The 25,064-nt window shown below is 41.5% G+C and overlaps 1 protein-coding gene across 1 annotated transcript in view; it reads right to left on the reverse strand.

Moving 5' to 3' along the window:
- INTS6 (integrator complex subunit 6) overlaps positions 1-24,849 on the reverse strand; it is a 446,084-nt gene extending 421,235 nt beyond the window's left edge. Inside the window, exons 1-3 of the mRNA XM_069205444.1 lie at positions 24,422-24,849; positions 24,211-24,288; positions 21,536-21,685 (exon numbers count right to left, since the gene is read on the reverse strand). Coding sequence (XP_069061545.1) covers positions 21,536-21,685; positions 24,211-24,288; positions 24,422-24,532 — 339 coding nt within the window. The 5' untranslated portion in view covers positions 24,533-24,849. The remainder of the gene's footprint in view (positions 1-21,535; positions 21,686-24,210; positions 24,289-24,421) is intronic.
- Between the last annotated feature and the right edge of the window lie 215 nt (positions 24,850-25,064).

Here is a 25,064-nt window from a genome sequence, read left to right on the forward strand (position 1 = left end):
AATCCAGAGCCACAATATTTGGGGCTGATCATTCCTGATTTTCTTGAGAACTCTGGGTAGGAATAGTATTGGCAGAAAGGTCTACAGGAGGCCAGAACTCCACTGGAGACAAAAAGCATCGCCAAGCGAGAGCAGCCTTGGAAATTCCATGGCACAAAACTACTGACATTGCATGTTCTCTGCGGAGTCAAACAGATCTAACCGAGGCTTCCCCCACTCTTGCAAGAGGACTTGTGCCACTTCCGGATGAAGATGTCATGTGTGATCTTCTAGGCATCAACAGCTGAGTTAGGCCACTCTGGTGTTCAGAGAGCCCCACCAGGTGTTGAACCTCTAGGGATGTGCCAGAGTGTTCCAGCCAGGTCTGTGCAAAGCCTCTTGAAAAAGGGCCCATGCCACCACACTGCCCTATTTGTTGCAACACCACATGGAGATGGTGTTGTGCGTGAACACCTGTACCAGTTTTCCCCTGGTTGAAGGAAGAAATGCTTTCATTGCCAATCCAACTGCAAGAAGCTCCAATAGATTGACGTGGAGTCCAGATTGCGCTGGAGAAGAGAGTCCTCTGATCTCCACCTCTCCAGGATGGTCATCCCCAGCCCAGGAGTGAAGCGTCTGTCACTACAGGCGGCTCCAATTGGGGGAGGAGGAGGAGGAGTCTCCCATTGAACCAATTTCTGTTTGTTAGCCACCACTGCAGGTCTTTTGCAGTTCCCACAAAGATCTGGACAAAGTCAGAGATTCCTCAATGCTGCGCCCACTGGAACTTCAGGTACCACTGCAGAGCCCACATATGCAAACGAGCATGAATCCAGGATAGAGGCAGAAACAGTGGTATCGTAACCTAAATATCCTGGACTCGTAACTACACCATGTCCAGAATAGCTCCAATGAAAGGAAGGATCTGAGAGTGAGTCAGGTGTGACTTCAGTACACTGATAGTGAACCCAAGCGAATGCAGAATGTTCACCATAGTCTGGAGGTGGGAGATGACTGCTTGTGGCAAGCCCGTCTTCAATAGTCAATCTTTGAGGTAGGGAAAGACTGGAACCTCCAATCTCCAGAGGTAAGTTGCAACCACCACCACTTTAGTGAAAACCCGTGAGGCACTGTTAATGCCCAAGGGGAGCACAGCACACTGAAAGTGCACTTGGTCGATTGTGAACCACAGGTAACACTTGTGGGCAAGCACGATGGGGGAAGTGAAAATATGCATCTTGCAAGTCCAGTGAAACATCCAGTCTCCTGGGTCCATGGCAGAAAGGATCTGCACAAGTGTGAGCATCCTGAATTTCTCCTTTTTCAGGAAGAAACTGAGAAGGCGCACATCTAGACTAGGACACAGGCCATTGTCTTTCTTGGGCACTAGAAAGTAGCAGGAATAGCAACCACAACCTACTTCTGATGCCAACACCTTCTATACAGCTACCTTGGCCAAGAGCTAACACTTCGATGGAGTAATGAGATGTGGTCCTTCATCAGCAAGTAGGTGGCAGGGGGGGGGGGGGCTGGCTGTTAACATAGGGGAGAAAGTAGACCATTTCAATGCACTCCAAAACTCAACGGTTGGATTTTATTTTACTCCAGTGGTGCAGGCAATGGTGTATCCTGCCCCCCTCTGATAGTTGGAGGCTATGTCTGCTGTAGGTTTGTGGATTGTGCAGTTTGCTGGCCATGGTAGCTGATGTGTAGCGATGGGGATGATAGGCCCTATCATGGCCACAAAAACAAAAAACAAAAACAAAAACAAAAAAAGGAGGGGGGGAGAAGGGGGTGAGAGGCAGACCTGGGTTGGCAAGGGGGCCACAGAAAGGCCCAAGGTCCTAGCCATAGCCCTGCTCTCCTCAAAGCACTCCAGCACTGAGTTTGCCATCCCTCTGAACAAATGAGACACACCAAAGTGCATGACCATGAGCAAAGCTTGGACGTCCCACAAAGAGCCAATGGTTCTCAACCAGGTGTGGGGTCTAAGGACCACTGACTAGGAAAACACTCTGACCATCAAGTCTGCTGTGCCCAGCCTACACCTCACTGCGAACTGGCTGCATCCCTCCAGTCGGCAACTGCCTGAGGAAGTATGGCTCAGGTCTCCTCTGAGACCATGGCCAGCACTTGTGCAACAGAGTCTCAGATCATATAAGAGTATTAGCTCAAGAGGAGTGTGGTGTTCACTGACTACAGGGCCAGGATGGCAGAAAAGAACATACTCTTCCCGAAAGTATCTAGCCTTTTGGATTCCCAATCCAGCAGAGTGGTAGTGAATGCACTGGGTTGGTTTTGGAGGTAGAGGCCTGGACCACCTAGCTCCAAGAAAGGTTGGGGGGATGGGTAAGGAAACCGGGGTCCTCTGGGGTTGGGCAAATGCAGTGGCAATTGCTCTATGCACAGGAGCCGCTGTGCAGAGCTTGGACCTGACCACGAGTAGGACGTTGATTACGAGCTTCATTGAATGGGAGTAATTGCTCACTGGGGGACAACACCCAGCTGAAGCAACTCCATCAACCCATATGTCTGGACTGCCACTGAGGGTAGAGTAACATCTAGTACCTCATCCACCCTCTGATGCACCACTGTGAATGAAGCACCCTTCTCTGTAGACCAGGCCAGTATCTTGGGAGATGTCCAGTCCACTGTCATATGCCAGATTCTCATACCAGTGGTCCTCTAGATTTTATAATGTCCGATATCCATAAGGGTCCACAACCCTCCCACCCCCCCCCCATCATAACTCAAAACCACCCTGTTGTATGAATAAGGTTCAAGATCTGGTATGGGGAGTATTCACAACCACAACCCCTCCCCCCTCCATCTGCATCAGATGCATGATAGGAGGACACCCAACCAGCTCCTTATCAGAGTCAGGAAGGATGGGGTCAGCACCACTGCAGTGCATCAGTGGCACCCGAACTGGAGAAAGGGGGTCAGGGGTTGTGGGGGGAGGTTGAGGCCAGTCGACCAGCACCGCTCGGGATCCATCAAGGGATTCTTGGGGCCCGACTGCCACAGAGGGTAAACCCACCAGCAGAAGACCAGTATGGGCTCCTCCAGCACCTGTGAGGGCACAATGGCGCTCCAGAGGGGTTGGGCCACCCAAAAATGAGGTGCATGGCCTTATAATACTCTTTAAATTGGGCAGGGGATGCTCCAGCTCCCGAAAATTCAGGGAGATATGGGGTAGCACACAGTCCACAACATAGCTGGGCCTTGTGCACCGACAGCCTCACGACTCGTCTGAGGACTAGTGCAGTGAAGTCAAAGATCTGTTTGATTTATTTTCCTTCTTGTGGATCTTACTTGACTTCCCTGATGATTCAGAGTCGGATGATGATCACCAGGTACAACTTCACAAACAATCTAAGGACCATCCTCGCGCCTGGGGGGAGTTATAGACATTGCACAGTGATGAGCTTGATGGTGCACTTCCTCTGTCTCTTAGGGTGCATGGCGTGGAAGTCCTTGCATGTCTTGGCATGTGGTCTCGCCAAAGACACCAGAAAAATAGATGTGGGTCCGTCACCGAAATCTCACAGTAATAGGTGCAGGATCATTTATAACCTATTTTTCTGGTCAACATCCTGCACACCAGGAGACAAAGTCTAAAAAAAAATAACAAAAAATCTTTGCCAAAAGGTCATAAAAAAGCCCTGCTCCAGATTTGCACTAGCTGGTTCTGGTTTCAATTTGTAGTTTCCCTTGGCACTCAGCTAGATCTTGGACAACTGTACTGTTTCTGGCATGTCCCCAGAAGTACACCACGTCACCCACCTACTAGCTCTCGCACCAGGTTTGTTTCCTTCAGCAAGTCATGATTTTTTTTTTTTTTTACTTATTAATCAGAGCCTTTTACCAATGGTGTACTGTGGGTTAACCTCACTAGTGGGCCCAACTCTGAGCACTGAGTACAACCCTTTAACACGTGTCACTGAAGGTAGCAGTCAAACAGCCCAAAGCTTACTCAGGGAGGTGGTCGGGGGTTAAAGACTCAGAACTCAGTAAACCAACCAATACAAATTTATATGGAATTCAGTTTCCAGCCAGTGCTTGGCTTTGAAAAATATAGTTACTAAATCAAACACAATCACGTAATATTGTACTTCGTGTCACCAACTAATACTGTGTTCTTCCAGTACTTACGTTTAGCAGCCTCCCTCCCACATCAATCTGGGGTTTGCTTATACCCTTCGCTTTTCCCCTTCCTCCCCTCCACAGCCCATGTTCACAGGCTAGTACTTAGCAGGTGCTCCCACTGAAGAGATTCAAGGTTATTTAAAACTACACATGCAGGGAAGTTATTTCAAATGAAAAAACTAGATTTTAGCTGAATCTGTGGTATTTCCTAAAGCTATCTAAGCCACATGAAATCTTTTATACAGTTTTTCAGCAAAAATAGCCCATATGTCACTAACATCTAGTGGAGTTCAAATCTATGTGATTTGTGTACAGAGTTGAGAGCTGGCTTTCTTGCAATCCATCAGAAGCATGATGGAGCAAGGTTGGTAAATTAAAATCACAACAACTAAACCTTTTCCATTTTCAAAAGTTTGTTTTATCTGTTGAACCCACTCTACAAACTCAGGAACGACCATACTGAGCTAAATGAAGCTGTGATTGAGATACTGTTCAAATATCTTTCTAGATAGCATCATGATACCTTGCCTATCAAGGAATCTCTAAGTAATCTGGGAAGAGATTTGCAGTTTGGCCAGCATGGAGGGGGAAAAAAAGGAATGTAGGGGGGGGGGGTAGGAATGTGATACTCTGCTTTATCAACTAGTTACATTATTTATTTAAAATGAGTTCTTATTGTTTTCAGAACTTAATGCAGTAAGAAGTCTATTATCCACGGGCAGTGTATTCCCAAGTCTGTGAGTGATCAGCAAGAATCTTTACTAGCTTCTCCACCTAAATTTGGACTTTAACTTGAGAAGCCAAGTTACTGGATCTCAAATTCTGCACAGAGGGAAATCGCTGAATTGGTATAGAGAGATGCAGTGAAGCTAGGTCATGTCTGCACTCGTATCAGGAAACGTACCTGCCAGGCTCTGGCCAAAAAATGCATTATGCTGATAACAGTGCTTTGTTAAAGGAAAAGGCAGTAAAAAATGAGCTGCAGTAGGTCACTCTAACAGGCTTCAAGTGCCATCTTTTGTCATTCCTATAGCCTCCCAGGATTTTCTGATAATCATGCTGTGGATACATTTACATATTAGTAAGGCCTAGCTAACCATAACAGTATGTTTGACAATGATGCATTTGATTGAATTTTAAAAAGGGACAACACTACTTATCTGTAATATTTAAATAATTGTAGACATATTTAAACATTGGCAAGTTAAAAAGAACAGTTAAAAATAGGGGGGGGGGTTTAAAGGTTTGAAGACCACTGCCACAGAGGTTGCTGGTAAAAATACAACTTAGCATTGATCAAACTGCCACCAGTCCCAATTTTGAGGAGCATGCATATCAGTTTTCATAACCGAAAGAGGATCCACGAATCACCATCCCAAAGGGGGATTAAACTCAAAATCCCAGTGTACTCCTAGGTTGCATGGTATTCTGGCATATAGGTTCTAATTCTCAACAAAGAATTCCTTTAGATGAGTAACTGGTAGAGGTTTTGTAATATAAGTTCCAATTCTTTTTTTATGTTTAATTGTATTCTGCTATAGCTCATTTAAGGTGCCACATCCACGGCCCTGACCACCATACAGGTGCTATGATGGCAAGTGACAGGTGCTATCTTTGTAATGTGACAATTACATCCAATCAGTTTTAACAATGACCTGGTGAATAGGTTAAGAGTCAGAATATCAGGCAGCCCTTCAGGGTCCCAAATCTCCAGACATAGTTTTGGCAGACAGTTCTTCCTACTTACAATAAAGATTGGAACAGCTTAAGTGTTGAATATAGAACTAGAGATACAATTATGACAATTATGACACCGAGTAAACTTCTACAGAGAAGGTGGAAATGCCTTTTGTGCTGCAACTAGTTCAAATAAAATGAAATATTTTTCATTTGTCTGCTTTGACCACATCATCCAATACATCAAAAGGTATTTTCAGTTAGGTTATAAAGGATATCTTTTCAGAGTCAATGTTTACTGTGATATGAGACTTTTTGGTCCACCACAACATGGTTGGTCTCAAGCATCCTGTGCAGAGACCAGGGTCTTATGAGTCTGCAAGTTTGACACTGGCAGCCTGAAAAAAGTAATGCGCTTCCTGCCAATAACCAAAAGCAATTTGCATTAAGACTTGTATGCAATTGGCTGCAGGTGATGCTCAATTTAGGATGTGTAAAAGCCCTCAAAGCATTAGAAATTGAAAGACAATTATCCGTGCATGAATACACATGTACTCCTTTTGTTAGCATACGCAGGCAGATACTGGTGCCTCCTCCAGTAGAGGACTCCTCAGACCAGCCCAAGTCCAAAACTAAAGACAGTAAAGTTTCAGGATTTTCCCCAACATGAACCCTAAATGCCTGGAATGATCCATATGGACAAGGATCTTAAAATAGGTCTCCTAAGAAATCCAACAAACAAAGTAAATAGCTCACATTTAGATTTAAAATAATGTCCACTAAAGCGATCATTCTGAACATCTGCTTCCATGTATGAGGAGTTATTTATTTGCCCCCATTTGTGATTAGGCATACTGGAGGCTCTAAATGGTCAGGCTAGTATTTGTTGTGATCTCCTTGTTTGACATCCACTTTTTAGTCTGTTTTCGGAACATAATTCTTGCTGCTCCTCTTTTTGCGGTTTTGAGGATAGTCTGTCTGTGGGTACAAGGCACTTAGGTAATTAGTACCTTTAATTCCTTATTCAGCCCACCCCCCTCAAACTATGATCCCGTTTCCTGTGCACTTTCCCGTGTAATTATCAATTTGTTTGGCTTATAGCATGCTGTCCACATCAATGGCAAATCCACCCAAGTAAAGGTCACGTGAAAGCTCTGGGGCGAAGGTCAGAGCATTTATTGAAACTTACGTGTTGTTCAAATGAAAATCTTTAGCCTGGCAGGTCAAGTAAAGTCATAGCTAAGTCTATCAGTCTGCCCTCAATCAGAAACTAAGTCGTTACCAATTGTTTATCTTCCTTTTCCTCCGCTACATGGGTTACCTAGCTAGAAGGAACACAGAGGTTGTAGCTCTAATGAACAGAGCTAAACAGAGCTGTGTTGGATATTTTGTTCCCATATTAAGCAGGCACTTCACCAAGAACTTTCAAGCTGCCACTTCCTTAGTGTGCTTTGCAAGTAGTACACAGCACAACATGATCTGTGGCTTCCAATTTTGACCAGGCACAGAGGGCCTAAAAAGTAGTTTAGATTTTAATACGTTCTAGTCCCTTTCTCCAGCTATCCACTGGCAGTACTAGGGTAGGCAAAGCATATCCCTATGACTCAGATTTCAAAGTGAACAGAAAGCACTGTTCAACATCTATCAATAATCAAACTCAATAGCTAGTCAATATACTAATACAAAGTACATGTACAAGACAATGCCCTTAAAAGCATGGCTTCAGTGGTATATAAATTGGCACCCCACTGGGTGCAGGATAAAAGATCCTTTTATCAGAATCATTGGAGCAGCTGTCTACGTTGGTCTTCAGATTTTAGAGCATTTGGCTCCTCCTCATCATGATTATACCCTATTGAAACAAACTATTTTCTGTCAGGCAATGAATGATATGTTCTCTAATGGAATTTAAGAGGCCTTGACATACCCTGTTTTAAGGTATTATTCCAATGTAAAAGTGCTCACTTGTGAAGTGGAGGTCAACAATTGAATGAACAAGGGTTCCAATGAGACTTAACTTTTTCCCTGCTCCTCTATGACTTTTTCCCTTTTCTAATTTTCATTTATGCTCAAGTTTCTGCCTTTCATTGAGTTTTTCTTTTCCCATTTTCTTCTATAGAATGTCGCTTACAGGTGGCCAATGACAAGACATTAGCGGATGTCAAAACAGACCATGAACAGGACATACTTCCAGGATACGGCATCTACATGCATAGTGTGATGCACAAGACACCCAAAGGGAATGAAACTAGAAACTCTAGAGAGGAGGATATACACCAGACAAGATACAAACAAACATCGAAGATACCACTCACTCTCAATGTCTACTAGGAATGGGAAGCATGACAGCCAGGACTCAAACGTCCGGGGTGACTAATGAGGATGTACTGATTGTCAATGGTGGCAATGTAATATCACTTAATACACTGAGATAGCCCTGTAAGGGAGATGCCAAAGCATACTTCATAAAACCTAGGATCTGGAAAAAGAGGACAGTGGTGTTCTTTGACCCAAGATGCTCGCTCCCCTTCATTCCCCCCCCCCCCCACCACCACCAATCAGCCAAACATCCACAACCCTCTTAATCTATCTCTATCAAACATGAAACAACCCCTTATCCAATAAGGCACAAGCTAAACATTTAACCATGTATTTGGGCTGTAGAATGTTCAGTCTGGAACAAGACATCTTACAGCATTGTACACAATGACTTGTCTCCGCCTCCCACTACACTTCAAGGTAGCTCTTCACACAGACCAAGCAACCTTATTATGCAGTATTAACTTAAGCGGAGGAGTGGCCCTGTTACACAGCAAGTCACATCACCCAATACTAAATCAGACATCTACACTCTCAAAAACTATCTTCAGTCACTGCTCACACTGTGGTCCTTTACTGCCAATCTGGAGTATTTACTTTATGGAACTGATGCTCCCATGGACTACCACCAAGTGCATTCATTGGGAGCTCAAACTAAATCACCAGCGAATAGGCTATGGGTTTTCCAGCTTCTCTCTAATCACTTATTAAGCATTACAATTCTACTCGCACAAACTAGAATTTCCCAGACCACATCTGTAACAAGCAAATTAATTTCCTGCCCAAGATCAAACCATCCCCCTCAGATGCATATGGATCAGTCAAGAACCCCCTTCTGAGAAGCTGCAAACAAGACGATAATCACTAAAAAAGACACCATACCAAGACCAAACCCGCTTTTAAAAAAGGATTAGATCCACCTCATTCGGCCAGGCTGCGGACATTCTTTGAACTGTATTCACCTTGCATTAGTATCTCTGCACACATTCACCCAAACTGTTCCACACCCATATTGCTAGATCACTGCCAATACTGGCTCAATGTAACCTAAAATGCAAGCATCTTAAAGGGGAACAAAGCCTGTAATAAAAAGGTTCCCATTGGCTGGACCTCACTACAGCATATCTTAATATAACCTTAATTTCGAGATCTAATCACAAAGCACCACCATGGCCAACTTTTCCCAGTCACACCCCACAACTCACCAGCGACCCATTTCCCTCTCAGCCACTGAATAATTTCAACTTCTCCTAAACCCTTAATCAAGTGTCTCCAACCTTTCTTGTAACAAGAGCTACTTCTGATCAGCGAAAATCTTTGTGAGTTACCGAAGGATGGACAACGTGTGCATTCTTACTAGAACACCCCCACGCTAAACTTCCTTGACTTTAAGCCTAATGTTCAAACCATAGTATCTGGCTCTATGAACAAAATACTTTGACTAGGGGCACCATGACAGGACTGCCAAGTGTGTCAATGAGAGCGTGGTATTTGGGGGATGTATGAACATTTGTGCATATGAAGGGGATCTATGGGTAACTGAGCCGGTGTCATATGTACTTGTTGCACAGGGCATAGCTTTCACCATATGTGGCAACATTACAAGTACAACACAAACATACAGCCATGTTTGTAAATGAGAGAAATGTAAAGTGCAAACGTATTCATAATTTGGAAGATTTTTCTACACTTTAAATTTCTACCATTAAAAAATTATTGTATTTTTCAGCTATAAATATTGCCCAGTGTTCTACTTGCCACTGGGAGCAAGAGGCCTGCTGTTTGTAAATGCAACACTTTGAAAAATAATTTGAGAACATTAAAATGAAAAGTTAACTCAATTATAAGGTAACTTTGCATTTTCTTTTCATTTTCTCTTTTTAAAAAGCATTGAGAAACATTTTTTTCTCACTTCCAATACTAAGTTGACAAGGACTTTGAAGAGTTTAAATACCTTAATGCTTCAATTCTTCACCTCTGTGCCCTGGGTCATAAATCTGACTCCAGCACTGCTCCTTATCAGACCCTGCTATCTGCAGTCTGGTGATAATGTAAAATAAACACAGCCTTCCCATAACTATAAAAGGAAAAATTAGGCCCCTGTGCTTATTTACAAATGAACCCCAGGCTGTGAGCTTCTCTGAAGAGGTGTGGGAGCTACTGGTAACTTGTGAGTGACTGGTTGGAGACACCTGCTCTAAATCACGAAACCACTATTGCTACACTACAACACCTAGTTCAACCTCCCTTTCCCTTAAGTCCCTGACACTTCAACTCTGCATGTTATTTGCAAGTGGGTGGGAAAGCAGAGCAGAGTTAATTCCTATACGTAAAGCTATCAACTTTATTCTGCGCAGAAACATGGCCACCAAACCAGTAAACACTTGTCCTTCACCTTCCATGTCTTGTCTGACATTCTTCAGAACCAACAATAAGCCCCCCTTGTTATTGCTAAAAAACAAAATATCCACAATATGTTGGACACAACCCCTCTATGTGTATCAACCCACAACATACACAAAGTGTTGTGTATTAAATGATAGTTTGTTAATACAGCAATACCTAAGGGAGCATTGTTGTTGTTTCTGAAGAATAAGGTCAGACAAGTGAAAAGTAATGGTCAAGATTTCACTGGTTCAGTGAAATAAACATCATTCAATCCAAAACATATCGTGAAATGAATGACATTTTGTTTTTCTTCAATATCTAGGAGAGATTTGTTTCTGGTTCATAAGACCTCTCCCCTTGGTTAGAAGAGTCTCTCTCTTTTTGCTAATCGACCTTATTCTATATGTAAGGCTTCACTACCAGGCACTTAGCCATAACACTTAGTGTTAAATTAAAAAGTGACTGACAACACTCCAACCTCACCAGCTACTGTCTGGTCAGAACTTCTTTCTAAATAAAATATATTATATATATTTTTTTTATTTTTTTAAATAATACCTCAAACATTTTACTCAACACCCTTGCATTTTTTCTAACCACACAAGCCTTTCAGTGGGGAGACCGAGCTGCTCAGTTTATAAGAACTCTCCTCTCATGATAGCAACGTTGTTACCTCTGCCAACCTCCATCAACTATTTACGTATTATTACTCCTTGGTATGACTGACCCCGCTTTAATCCACATCTCATACTCTTACAGCCTGTTCTGGGCTTTAGATTTCATACCAAAGCCTCATCTTCGGCCTCTTACCACCTAGGGTTCAGTACTGGTTCCACTCTTAAATTACCTCTGAAACACCCTACTAGGTGACAGGATCTTTTTGGATTTTCCTATCAACTATGTGGATGAAACCAAAACCTCTTTTTTACTACCCTTCGCTTCTCAACAGACAAACTAACCCAAGGGCAATAGGGTGCAACTCGCTTTTAAACGCCATGGCAACCAGGTGTTCACCAAAGCATTGATCATCACAGTAGTCCTAAGCAGAAAACTACTCAGCGTCTGAAACATTTGCAGCTCTACCGAGCCTCATCTCCCATGCTGCTTGCTAAGTTCCAGTTTATCAACTTACTGAAGAAACTATTGTAATGATGCCGATGGCCATAAGCTCAAAGTGCCTTCGAAGGATGACAAGAAATAAGATCTCCAGAACCCATTGAGAGGCAGAGAGAAACAAATCTGGGTGATGGCATTTGGTGATGCAGTGATTATGCAGGGACGGTAATGTAATGCTATGAAAAGCTCAAGCAGAGTCTCCATCTTATGAAAAGAAAAAAAGGTGAAAAAAACGTCAAGAGATTCAAGACTATGGCCTTGTCTCATTTCACATATTGTATAAATCAGTAATGGAAGAGTCAGGATTTCTAAGCAGCTAGAGTAAATAAGCCAGCTAAAGCTAAGAGAGGGCGAGTTGTTTAAAAAAAAAAAAAAAAACCTGCTTTTTTCCTACATCGCTCAATATGAGACATCTGAATGACAACTCTCTGGAGAAACATTTAACAAATATTCAGTAGAGATGAGTAAATAAGTGTGAGCGAACAAAGGAAAGCAGTAAAAGAGGAGACAATAAAAAGCACTACAATCAAAAAGCAGAGTAAACCAAAAACGTATTTCATTCAAAGGTAAGACTATGTGCAGGGGAAGAAAGAATACATGAAATTAGAGAAATCTGAAGTATTCATTACCCAGTAAGGATGCAAATATAGCCAGATAACTCTATAGAGGGATACATTACATCACCCTAGTGTCAGAAGATTAGAAAGAAAATATATGCAGTTTAGTGTCAATAGATAGTGTATATATAATTGTTTTATGGCTCCCTTGTGTCGTGTTGGTGAGTTTAGACTGGCAGTGCATTACTATTATGCACTACAGAATAGCAATATTGTCAGAAACACATTAATACAATAAAGCATTAGTCGAGAATTAACAGCTTGTTCTGTGCAGAAAATGTAAGAATGAACCTTGTTATCAAAAGCGCAGCTGAATGTTACTTACCTATGATAACAATAATTCTGGCTGATACATATTCATCCCTTCTCCCCACCTCTGTAAGAAGCTAAGAGCGTCACTAGGTTGCGCCACTTTATTTCAGACTTCTCCACCTGCTGAAGATAATGTCATCGGCATGTAACAGGAACTAACCTGTGCACTGACTCCAGTTCCTGATATTTTTTCTGAGCCCCAGCGAGTAATGGAGGTACAAGTCCATGACACCACAGCAACAATAGGATCAACACGTTTGTGACTGTGGGCTCTTAAACCTAGTGACTCATCAGGGGAGAATGGAGGATTAGTGGGGAGGAATCTGCAGGAAGACTATGTAGCCATCAGAACTACTGTTACTAAAAGGTAAGTAACTTCCTTTTGATTGACACATCTTCCTGTGGATTAACTCATCTTAAGAAGCCTTAAGGAAATGCCTTCTTGGAGGTGGTGATGAGAAGCGCAAATAGCAGCAACCAGAATGCCCATGGTGAGAGTTGTAGAAGTGGCCATGGTCGTAATGGAGTGGGCACAGATACCCACTGGAAGGTCATTCTTGGCAAACACAAAGCAAATCTTGCTACACTGGATGACCAGACATGAAACCTTATTTCCTGGCTCCAGAGCAAAGATTACAATGAGATGTTCATCCACTCTATCCAGTAAAGTGTGGTTGATGAAGTACAAGAATGCATGCCTGGGATCCAGTCTGCACAGCCTCTCCTCCTCTTTGCAAGGATGAAGAGGAGGGAAATAAAAATAAAAAGTAAGAAGAGTGACAGACAGCCATACGATGGCTGCACAGGAGACTGATTTTGAAACAGACAATCTGCTTCTTCTGCCTTACTCTGAAAATGGCTTTTATCTTCACTTACAAACTTCCAGCGACCTTGACAAGGTTTTTGAGGACTACTGCAGCAGAGAGTAGACAAATGAGCAATGCCCATTATTGCTCTGTGTAACAAATAGGTCACTAGCCTACCTCTCGACTCTGCAACTGGTTAAACACTTCTGACAAATTCATTCAAAAACAAAAAAACAAAATCACCTACATGGATGAAAATGAGAAGCTCTGCTAACACCTCCATGAAGACGAGAGGGTTTAAATTCTCATATACCAAGATCTCGGCACCAGGTCCTCAATGATTCAGAAGTACACATACCACCCATTTCGCTATATCAATCTTGAGTGGTGAAATAATTGTATTACTTGTGCGTGGCAGGCCTGCCACACAGGTGAAGCTAGTAAGACTCGTGCAAAAATTGTTCAGTTCACCAAAAGCAATCATAGGAAAAATACACATTATTGTCCTGCACCAGGGCAATCAAAAGAAACCTTTGCTAAGATCCAGATTCCCCACTGTCTGGATACAAAGTTGTTTGGTGTTTGTGGTTTTCTTCCTTTGTCAAGGGGGTTATTTCCACTGTGCCTCATAAAATTGACATGAAAACATTCCAAAGTGCAGTCTTCCGACAGCTACTGCATTTTAAGCAAAGCCTAATTTGATAAACATGCCCCATACGGACTCATTAATAGTACACAATCTGAAGTTTGCAGTCACAAGCACTTGTGGAAGATTCAGACCCAAAAAACAAACCACTCCATAGTGGACAGTAAAACAGTTTGCTTGTGCTGCAAAAACTAAATGCACACTTTGGGTCTACTCTTACATGAATTACTAAAACAACTAACAAGGAGCTAGGGGAAAAAAATGCAATCCCATGAACGTGGCAACTGAAGGCTTTGGTGAAAACGAAATGTTGTAATTAGTGGGGCAGACCTATTAATATTTTATCATCATGGCCTGACCGATTTTACTTAATTCCAGGTCGAACAATAATTAAAAAAACAAGTCCTTTGGCGAGATTTTCCACAGATGGAGTAACTCTAAAGCAGCATCAATTCAAGAATCTATAAGACTTTCAAAACGTTTTCCTGCAAAAACAAACAAAAATGCCAGCATAGTGGGCCTTGGAAAAACGTTTGAGGAAAACTGCATATCAGAGAATAAAATTGAAATCACAAGACCAAAGAAGGTAAAGCTTTTCTTCCTGACATCCTGCGCTGGGACTAAAGATTCTGATGCCAGTATGATGGTTTTCATGCTATGCTTTTATATAAAGTACACCATAAAACCTATGTTTTAAAACCAAAAGTTAAGCGTAAACTACATTTTCACTGATGCTATAAGCACAAAATCAATGTTACAGATCAACGTAATTTTACTGTGCAATTAAAATGGTGTTGAACAATTAGGAGCTATCTATGTTTAAAGTGGCGTGACAACCATCTATAAAAGAAAAGTTTAAAACCTAAAAAACGTAATGTAATAAAATAAAAATATTCACATTTTCAGTAACTGATGTAAAAATGTCGTTTTCTTGTCTACCTCTTCAATGTCTATCTTTGAACCGGTCCTTGCAAAGTTGTTCATATAATTTGTACTTCACAGAAGATGCTGTGAATTGATATATTTTGACATTCCAGTAATGTTAATCAACACTTCCATTGTGTAACCATCACTGATGTCACCATAACTCGATTTCTATCCAAGATAATGCTCATATTAAATTGTGGCAAAATCCCCTTGTGGAAGTCTACTACAAATCGGCTTTTCGGAAAAATGCCAGTGCATTATCTAAACTGAACATGTGTATTGACTTCATCTTGCTCTAGCGCAGAAAAGAAAATAACGAGCAAGTGAAACTTTTTAGTAACTGTCACACTAACAAAATAACTTTGTATTCTTCCAGCCTTTACAATAGGTCTACATTACTTTGTACTTCAAATAATTTCAGCCACCTATGTGCCCTATTTTCGAACGAGTTTTATTACTCTAAAGTTTATAAAACTCTCTGAACACAGGGAACATAGAACAGAATGTTGGTAGTGTCAGTTTGTCCAAAGGAAAGAAATGTTTAAAGACTGGTAGTCTAACAACATTTACTTTATACCAACACTGCAAAAATAGTGAATTTTAAGAAAAACAATTTTCATGTAAGCCCAGTGTAAAGACACACCACTTATTACTTTAAAAAGAGGGTAATTGGTAAGATCGCGTGCTTCCAAGCAGGAAACCAGCGCTCAAATCCAAACTATTGCTGACATCCAGCTGGTGAGATCCCGAAGTGCTGTGTAGGACAGTTTAAAAAACAACCACTGGGGAGATCTGCAGGTGAAACCAACAGCAAGATAAACTGAATTATGCAGAGGATTGCATTTCACTCCACCACTGTAGAAACACGCAGCCATGGATGCTGTTGAGTGGGAAAAGCATGCCTCGCTGCTGCGAATGTCGGCTCTGAAAGGGCTCTACTTCGCGTCTCCTTTTCAAAACACAGCTGGTTCTGGTGTCCCGGTCAGTGTACCCCCGACACAATCAACCTGGTGGAGCTAAACCACGGGATGTTCAGCAGGTCCAGCAGTGGCAGGTTGGAGCTGGTACACCAGACCACGACCAGCCAGAAGGAAAGGCGAGAGGAAGCAGGCACCAGAATGATAAACTGAATACAAAAATAAACAGGTTAAATAGCTTTGTTAAGTACCTTAATAAATATATTATAAAAAATTTAAGGAGCGGTATTAAGCTAATCCGTTTTTTTTTTTTTAAAGATAATTGTTCAAGACAATTTTAATTGCACTACAGTAAAATTATTCAGGCAGGGCTGAAGTGGTTGTGCTATGATGGGAAATGATCTGTTCATGCACATTATCTTTCAGTGCCTAAGAAAAGAAGATACATTTATAACAAAAATAAAGATGTTAAACCTCAATTCCAAATGCATCGTAGTGCAGGATTAGCATTCACATAAAACCTTGTTTTCACTACACAGTTCTTTCCACACAATCGGCCTTTGTGAAACTGTTTTCATTTCTAATCATAGTACCCTAGCCAGAATAGGAAGTCTAAAAGATTACTGAAATCGGGTGCACTGATGACCAATTGCAAAAATAATGTCAACATAACAATAGCTTGTTTCCTACACAAAATGCAATGTTCAAACTAAAAACATGAATTTATACAACATAAAATGATGTGCAGTATGTTGTCGTATCCTGGAGAGATTGTGGAATCAACGTCGAGCAGAAGGTGAAAATACTTGTGCAATGGTATTGCGAGTGCAAGTAACCCAAGAATTCCACTGCTCCAGAAACAATGTGTACATTATGCCAGGTAAATTTCTGTGTTGTGGTGTTCAGGTCCTCTACAATCCAGTAAATCCTTTAATAGGCACGTAACTGAAGACATGTGAAAGTCATTTTCTGCACAAGTTACAGCAGCAAACAACTGAGCTCACTATGCGAGCCATTCATGTCCTCCACTTGGTCTTACTAAGGTTATCATGTATTCAAGAAAAATTTCAAAATGACAAGCGCACAAAGGCTGTGTTACATTGTAAAACTGGTGTGCAGCATCCAAATTGTTTTTTAAAAAAAAAAAACTACACAACAACAGAACGGCTTAAGTGTCAAACGTTATGTTAATCATTTTTGCACAGCGCCAACAACCATTTCCATGGCATAAAGGCAGGTTTACGAAGTGGGCACACTTGCAAAACTAGAAAGACTGTCAGTTTTGGCAGTATTTCCGTGTCAATTCTGTGCCATTATTATTGTTTAGTATCCATGAGATATGGTCGCAATCTAATCAGCTGTCTGAATAATCTTCTGATTCGCCAGGAAAGATAATGTACAATGCTAATTTCAAGTTGGACATGTTGCTATAAGGCCAATAAAATGCGATTATGAATTTAGACATTTGCTAGATGTGTGCTAGGGGCTTTTTATATGATCTGACGAACTCTGACCTTTTAAGACCTATGGGGGGCTCATTGGCTTACAAAGGGTAATAGTTTAAGTGTGCATCTTTGAAATATTAGAAAGCAAACTAAATGGTTGCATATCAATAGCAGGAAGACTGATTGTGCACCACGACTAAGATACACCCACCACTGCCACTGGACTAACATGCACTTTGAAGTATCTCCAATGCATTGTCACAGCAGTGTGCAAACTGTGAATAATGTTTGAAAATTAACATTGAACAGCATGCTAATAATTAAGACAACGGTACACTACCGCCATATGCTTTGCCCCATACTGCAACTAGAGCATTAATGCCAAAACAGATATTTTCTAGATTACATTACTATTTAAAGTCATCGAATGAAGTGTTAAAGCTACCAAAGGTGAAAAATAATAGTACAAAGCTGATTGGTGGGCAATAACTTGCTCAGATGAATATAGTGTAAAGAACAACAATAAAAAAAAACTTGGGGTCTCGAGTGGATAGCTATTCACAAACCTTCCCTCTACTTACCTGTCCAATCATGGACACATCGTCTAGCCAACCACGATGCCAAGGAAAAAAGTCACTTAATGGCAAAAGTTAAACCATGGAACTCTCTTCCCTACTAATGTAGGATAATTCTCGGTTCCACATTTTCACAAGCAGGTTGAAAAAGCACTGTCCATCAGTTTACTTAATAGTTTCCTAGATAAACATGTGATGCTATTTGGCACTGGTACTGGACAGTTACCACTATTAAGTAAAGTGTCGAACAATACTATAATGCTATGTTACAGATCTATTGGTTTTATATTCGATGCAGTTTTGCATTGTTTAGGAGGATCCTGGATATGTAATTGGCATGTCAATGCTTGTGCTTTATAAGTAAATAAAGAGAATTCTCCCTTTACAATCATTAATAACCGTACCAGTAGTATGCTACTGTGCAAATAGGTTTTTTGTAATAAAGCAAGGCTATGAACACATGAAATTTCAACACATATATGACAAAAATATAGATTCAAAATGTGGATTTAGGGACGGAAAAGTATTTCTATATTGCCCTGCAGGCTCAGAATATGAAAGCAGAAATGTTACTTACTTGCAACGATAGTTCTCCAGAAATCGCAACAGTCCACCAGAATTCTTTTGCAGATCTACAATCCTACAACAGCCCAGCAGGCATGAACAACTCGGGCAGGAGTACATGCGGAACAATGAAACCAAGAACTAAATTAATATTGACCACCAACTTCTAAAAGGTGGCACTGCTTTCACTGCATCCACTTAGGTGCCTTTAAGCCTTTAGATGGGTAAGCATTGTGCCTGCAGGGGTATCCAATTGGTCAGATGATACATGTGGGAAGGAGGAGCCCATGTACTGGTCTACTAGTAAAACGATATTGCCATATGAAGGATCTCATCTTAATTGTCAGTTAAGTAAAATAGAGCTAGCTATTCGTTAAGATAGAGTAAAAAAGGTTGGATTACGAAATGTTGCACATATGAGAACTGACTACAGATTTCAGAAAATGTGGGCACACATTTGTGTATTGGGATACACGTGCAGCAGAGTGTAATAAGAGAATAGTGGTCCCTGAAAAAGAATAGATTCATATAATACATCTGATAAAGTAAATATTTAGCATGGGTACCAACTGAAACAGATGCATTTCAGCACTTTGCTGAAAAGGGTATTAAGTGGTGCTAGATGTACATCAGTTGTGAAAGTTCTATATTAAGTGGGTGCATTGCAGAGGGTCATTCAATTTTTTTCCCCCTGAAGCTTAGGATTTATAGGCAGATTTCCTCTTTGTTAAGCAAAAAGAGATGGTCTTTCATGTACCTCAGAAAGCTTAAGTGGGTGGCTTTTTGGGAATGGGAGACTGCCCTTAAGACAACCGACTAGGATGTGAAGCCAATGCAAACCAGTCACAATTAGAATGAAGTGCCCATAATGAAGGATGCACGAGATAAGTCAATATTCTTTGTGTTTTACTGCTTTAATTAGGGATGGCCAAGACAAGCACCTATTATGTTACACTCCCTGGTTAAACCTTAAGAGTTTCCAACATCAATGTATAGTTCTAGGTATATGAATCTAGAGAGAACACCAACAGTAGAGAACTACTGCAACAGGTAGATATCTCATCTTACTAGATACAGGAGATTAATGGCTTTAGGTTTCAAAATACTTCTTGGATAACAAGTTCAAAATCAATCGCCATGTCAACTACCTATGCCAAAACCACAATCAGGTTACAAACTCTGGGCACAACAGCAAATGCTTACAACTTCCAGAATGCAGATATTAGCCTTCTCATGCTAAGTATTGCATAACCAAGCCCATGGCAGCAAGGAACTCAGTGTAGATTCAAAGTGGTGACTAAATAGAAAAAGAACTGCATGTGGCAGGGTATGAACGTGGGTAAAGGCCTTGATGGGTTTTACAGTTAGTGCTGGCTGGTCAAACTTATGAAGACCACTCCACATTAAAAAACGAAATCAAAAGGATTTCTAACTCAAATAACAAGTGAGGACTATGCATTCGGCAAAAAGATCAAGCGGTACAAGTTCAATACTTAGCAATATCCACTAAGAGTGGAAGATAAAGTCTTACAAACAACAGCATAAAGAGTTTCATATGTTGTTACCCCTCACCAGCAACTGCAAGATCACAGAACCCCGAGCAATAGCAATCCTATGAATTTACACAAGATTAATTTGCATATGTTACAGTAATTTGTAGTAAGTTACGAGGTTAACTTATGACTGGCCTAGTTATAAGATTTAAATAAAGTTGAATGGTCTTGCTAAAATTCTGATTAGCATGGAAAGCTCAAACGTACCACTGCCAAATATTAAAGGCACTGAGTGCATTGGAAATTATATGAAATATTTGCTTAACTCCCTTGAACGCACTGACATTTATAGTCTCGTACAAAAGTGTACACCATACGCCCTTAGAACGAATTCATATGTCATAGGCAGAAGCCACAAATGTTTAGGGAAGTGTCACACTAATATCTGCGAATCATTTTTACGAATATTTAAGGAAGTATTTTATACAGGAATGTGCAGATACACCAAATAAACAAGTGTTATGGTAAAGATTACCAACAGCTGCCAAATATCACCACGTCATGCAAGACACCGTCAGACACTACCCTGTCCTGGCTCTTTGGCTAACATCCCTTTGAAATCTAGAACTTGTAGCTTGGCTTTAAACACCTAGCATGCAAAGTACTGTTTCTGAAAAAGCAGCTCGGCAGCAATGATCACAATTCACCCCGCCTTTTAATGAAACAATAGTTTTAGACTTCTGCAGAACACGAGTGATGTGTGTGATATAAAACAGTTCAAAGTTACACTTCAGAAAAGACTATCACCTTGCTGCATTATCAACAAAGCAACTTTCTAGCCATAAAAGAAACAAAACCAATGATTGAGATTTCGAAAATAAAATAATTTAAAAATGTTTTGGTTTAGGAGGATATTAGTTAATGCTAGGGGTGCATAATGTATATGTAAAATCAGTAATCCACTAATTCGCCTTAGGTGTGGATTTAAGGTGTTCAACCATAAAAATATGAAGTCTGAAGTAACTTGAATATCCGAATAGGAAAACGAGTATCAACTAACAGAAGCCAGTTAAGAATGTTTAGTTAGTGAAAGCCATAAATGCCTACAATCTAGCTCAACCAAAAATTTAATTACATGAAGTCATCGAAGTGTGTTTTTTGGTTCTGCCTTATTCCCTACACACAGCTCATCCCTCTACAGAGTATTTATCCTCCACAGTACTGCAAGTTGAATTAGCACACGCAAATCAGACAACTAAAAGGTGGGGAAGAGACTTAATGAAAAAAAAAGAGGAAAAAAAAAAAAGAGAGAAAACACCACCAATGGCATGATAACACGAAAACAAGCAACGAAGACAAAAGCAGGCTTCGCAAGGGTGACATTTATCACAAAACTATTTGTGTGTGCAAAGTAGTTTCGGTTTTCTGCCAAATGTCCCAGAGATGCTGTTTAAACCGTCTCTGTGTTTTACTATGTGCTTCATTTAAAGTTAACTGTGCGCCCTCTTTGTATTACGTTTAACTAAAGTTTTGATTGTGTGTTATGTTCATTGTATACGTTTTAAATTCCCAGAAGAGATCATTTCGTGCCCACATTCAACCTACCTGCCCATAGTTGTCTATGCCCGTTACTAATCTATTTAAATTTAATAAATCAAAAGCGGTCCTTAGGGATTGGCCAAGGGTCGTAAGTCCTACAGCTTGAAGATGTTTCAGTTCGTTCATGAACGTTGCATGGTTTTCTTTCCAACCAGCCTGAAAAGAGAAATATAGAAAACTTATCATTGAGCTTTTAAATGAAAAATGAGGACATGTGCCATTGCATTTTAGATAAATCATAATAAACGTATTTACTAGTCAACCACAGAATTAATCAGTAGCCTGCATTAGAACATTTTCATACAACAGAATCCTGAACTGATTAGGATTGGATTACTTAAAAAAAAAAAAAAAAATAGGAAGAACTACCCCCAGTAATAAAACAGGTATTGTGTTTCTAATATATGCTAGCACAAAAAACATTCAAATAGCCACACCGCAAAAAAACAAAGCATGGACAATACGGGGGCATCGGAAATAACCGATTAGTTTTATTTTCAGAGTTATATAAACTGGCTCACTCAAATATTTCTCTCTTGCTGTAGGTGTCTCTATAATGGAAAGGGGAAGAATGTGTTGCCAAAGGTAGACTTCCACCAAGATTAAAAAAAACTGTTTAAGTATGACTTGATTACGAGACACCTTTATTAGCCAGTAAATACACTTGTTTTGCCAGTGGTATTCCCTGCAAACTTTAGAAAAGAAAATAATTGGAGCAGACTAACCAAATTAAAATACTTGTAACCTCAAGAAGACATATGTACTTCTTGTTACTTAAAGATAGAATAACTTTTACAGCTGTTGGTTAAATGTGTCAGTTTTGAAGATATTATTTGGTGCAAAATAAAATAGCTAACAGTACCTGGCTTGAAAGGGGGTGGATTGGCTCTCGTTGGAAGGATAAAATATTGTACTTATAAACATTTAAAGCAGATTGATGCACCAGTGGGTGCATAGAATCAAGGATTGTTTATGCTCACACTGCCAACCTAGATTGCATCATAGCACTATATTGTCCATAAGATTTATAAGAAATGAGGCTTGCTCTTCAATATCGGAGACCTATAGGTTTAACCTAGTGACAAACTACACAACGGGGACGTGGGTGGAGCCGTGGGAGGTAATGTATCAAGAAAGAGATGATTCAAAGAGGAGGAGGTAAACATAAGCCAGAATTACAGGCGGTACAGGAGCTCTTCAGAGAGGGTCAGGTTACCATGTGGAAACCCTTATAAAGGTTTTGGAAGGTAATTGTAAGTGAACACCTGCTGCTAGAAATGAATCAAAGTTATTGCTGCTGACGATCAAGAAATTAGAGTAATTTTAATCCAATAATGTTTTTCATAAATCTAGTGCTGCACTATAAGCATTAAAAGATGCGCTGGGAGTTATAGTGTCAGTAAAGGGGTGTAACTTGTGAAAACGGTAACTGCCAATCCCTATTTGAACTCCCTGCCCTGGTGACAAATACACTGCTGCTGTCCAAGTGAATATATCACAAGTATTCTCCTCCCCTAAACTAGAATCTTTAAAAACAAACTGAACAGTACTTAACATGTAACTTGTTTCTCCATTGATTCCATACTGCAAATGCATGTTTACCAAACAAAAAGGTAGATCCTTCTTAAGGGCTACTGCAAAGTAACTTTCACTTTAACATTAACAACTGCTATAAGTACAACTAAGCTACTGAAACCAAGCCAGGGACTGCACAGCTGCAAACCTGTGTTCGCAACAGTCTTGGAAAAGAATTGATGAAGAATCCAAATGAGAAGGTAAGGGAAACATTTGACTCACCCTACGAATCACAATGTTTAGAGAACGGAAACGTTTTCAGAATGGGGTACTGAAATCAACATTTAAAGGAGCAATATATAAAAGGTGAAATCAGAGCCCTTAATTCCTGATATACACACAAGTGCCGTAGCACCCGTAGTGAAGACTGTTAGGTGAGCTTAGGTGTTTTGCTTTGTAGTTCAAACAGTGGCTATGTATAGCGGCTATGCGATAGTCAATTTGTTAAACAAATATTATCAGCTGAGACTCCAGGCAACCACTGCTTTAAGTTCACAGATATGTTTACGTCCCAATGTTCCTAGCACTCCTCTGAATGTACGAATTAGGTCCACCGCGGAGACAATACTTGTCGATTCTTACAGCTAATTAATTAAAATATAAATGTTGCAATTTAACAGGCGTTAGGCTGCGGGAGAAGCAGCAGCACTGTCATAAGAGGAGCTACAGTTCCGTTTCACCCCTCAGCCCAGTGCAGTTGTGTTTGTTAGGTGAAGAGTGGAGTATCTGAGAAACATTTCTAAGAGAAACAAGAACTGTGCCCAGGTGAAGTTCGGGCACGCGTGCAGCTGCCAGAAGTAGCCCTAGTTAACTCCGGACCTTACTCCACACTCCTATGGTGCGAGGACGCGATTGCGCTACTGACAGCCCCCAGCCCCTCCTCGGTCCCCTTCCCCTTTAAACATAAGCGGGACTGTCAGCGTTAAGTTGAATAAATATCCCCCACAGTACACTGCTGCACAGCCGAGGAAAGCAAGATGTCGGCCATGTTTGCGTGCGGGGATAGCTGCTCTCTCTCCCCGGCTTCCCCGGTGGAGGGGGCAGAGGAGCGACGGGCGGCCACTGACACAGCCAGCTGGGGCAGGCGGCGGCGGCGGCGGGTTTACCTTAATCCCTAGCGGCGGCTCCTCGAAAGTGACCAGCATGTACCTGTCTCCTCTGCTGGCGGGATCCCGGGATCTCAGCTGCGGGAGGCGAGGGGACAAAAACAAACAAGATACGGCGTTACTTGAAGCGCCCCAGCCTGCGCCTCACGGCTTGTACGGGGGGCAGCTGCCCTCCCGAAGCCAGGTTCCCCTCACCCTCCCGGTACCATACCTTCATGAAAGTCTCTACCGCGCCTTTGGCCGTGTCCAAATAGGAGGTGCCCAGGTAGCTGCGCTGGTTCATGGACGCGGACGTGTCTATGAGGAAGAGTAGAATGGGCATAGTGCTGGCAGCGCGGGGCTCCCGGGCTACATGGACTCAACACGCAGTATATATGAATATTAGGAGCTCGGAGTCATGGGTGACTCCTCCCAAAAATAAAAGTCTAGTCTCCCTATAACGCCCTTTGTTTTTAAAAGGAGGACCCCAGCCCACCGCCTGGGTGTCACTTTAGTTATATATTAGGTGGAGGGGCTGCTGGGGTGGTTTGGGCGGGGAGCTGCTTTTTGTTCTTTATTTGGTGCGCTGTTGATGTCTCACAAGTTTCACAGAGCCCCACACACAGCACAGACTCGCGCTCTCGCTTCCCTCTACTGAATGTTCCCCCTCCTCGCCCCTTAGTTTTAAGTCAGGCAGGAGGCGCAGCAGGCCCTCCCTCCATAGACACGTCTCGGCCGCGCCTGACGTCGCCGCCCATTGGACCGCCCATGCCCCGCCCGCCTGGCACTACCAAACTGTCCGGGGGAGGAGCTGGCGGGTCATCGTGTTAGAACGCAGGCGGTTACTGCGCTGAAAGACTGAGGAGCTTTAGAGA

Source organism: Pleurodeles waltl, chromosome 8, assembly GCF_031143425.1.
Source record: "Pleurodeles waltl isolate 20211129_DDA chromosome 8, aPleWal1.hap1.20221129, whole genome shotgun sequence".
NCBI lineage: Eukaryota > Metazoa > Chordata > Amphibia > Caudata > Salamandridae > Pleurodeles > Pleurodeles waltl.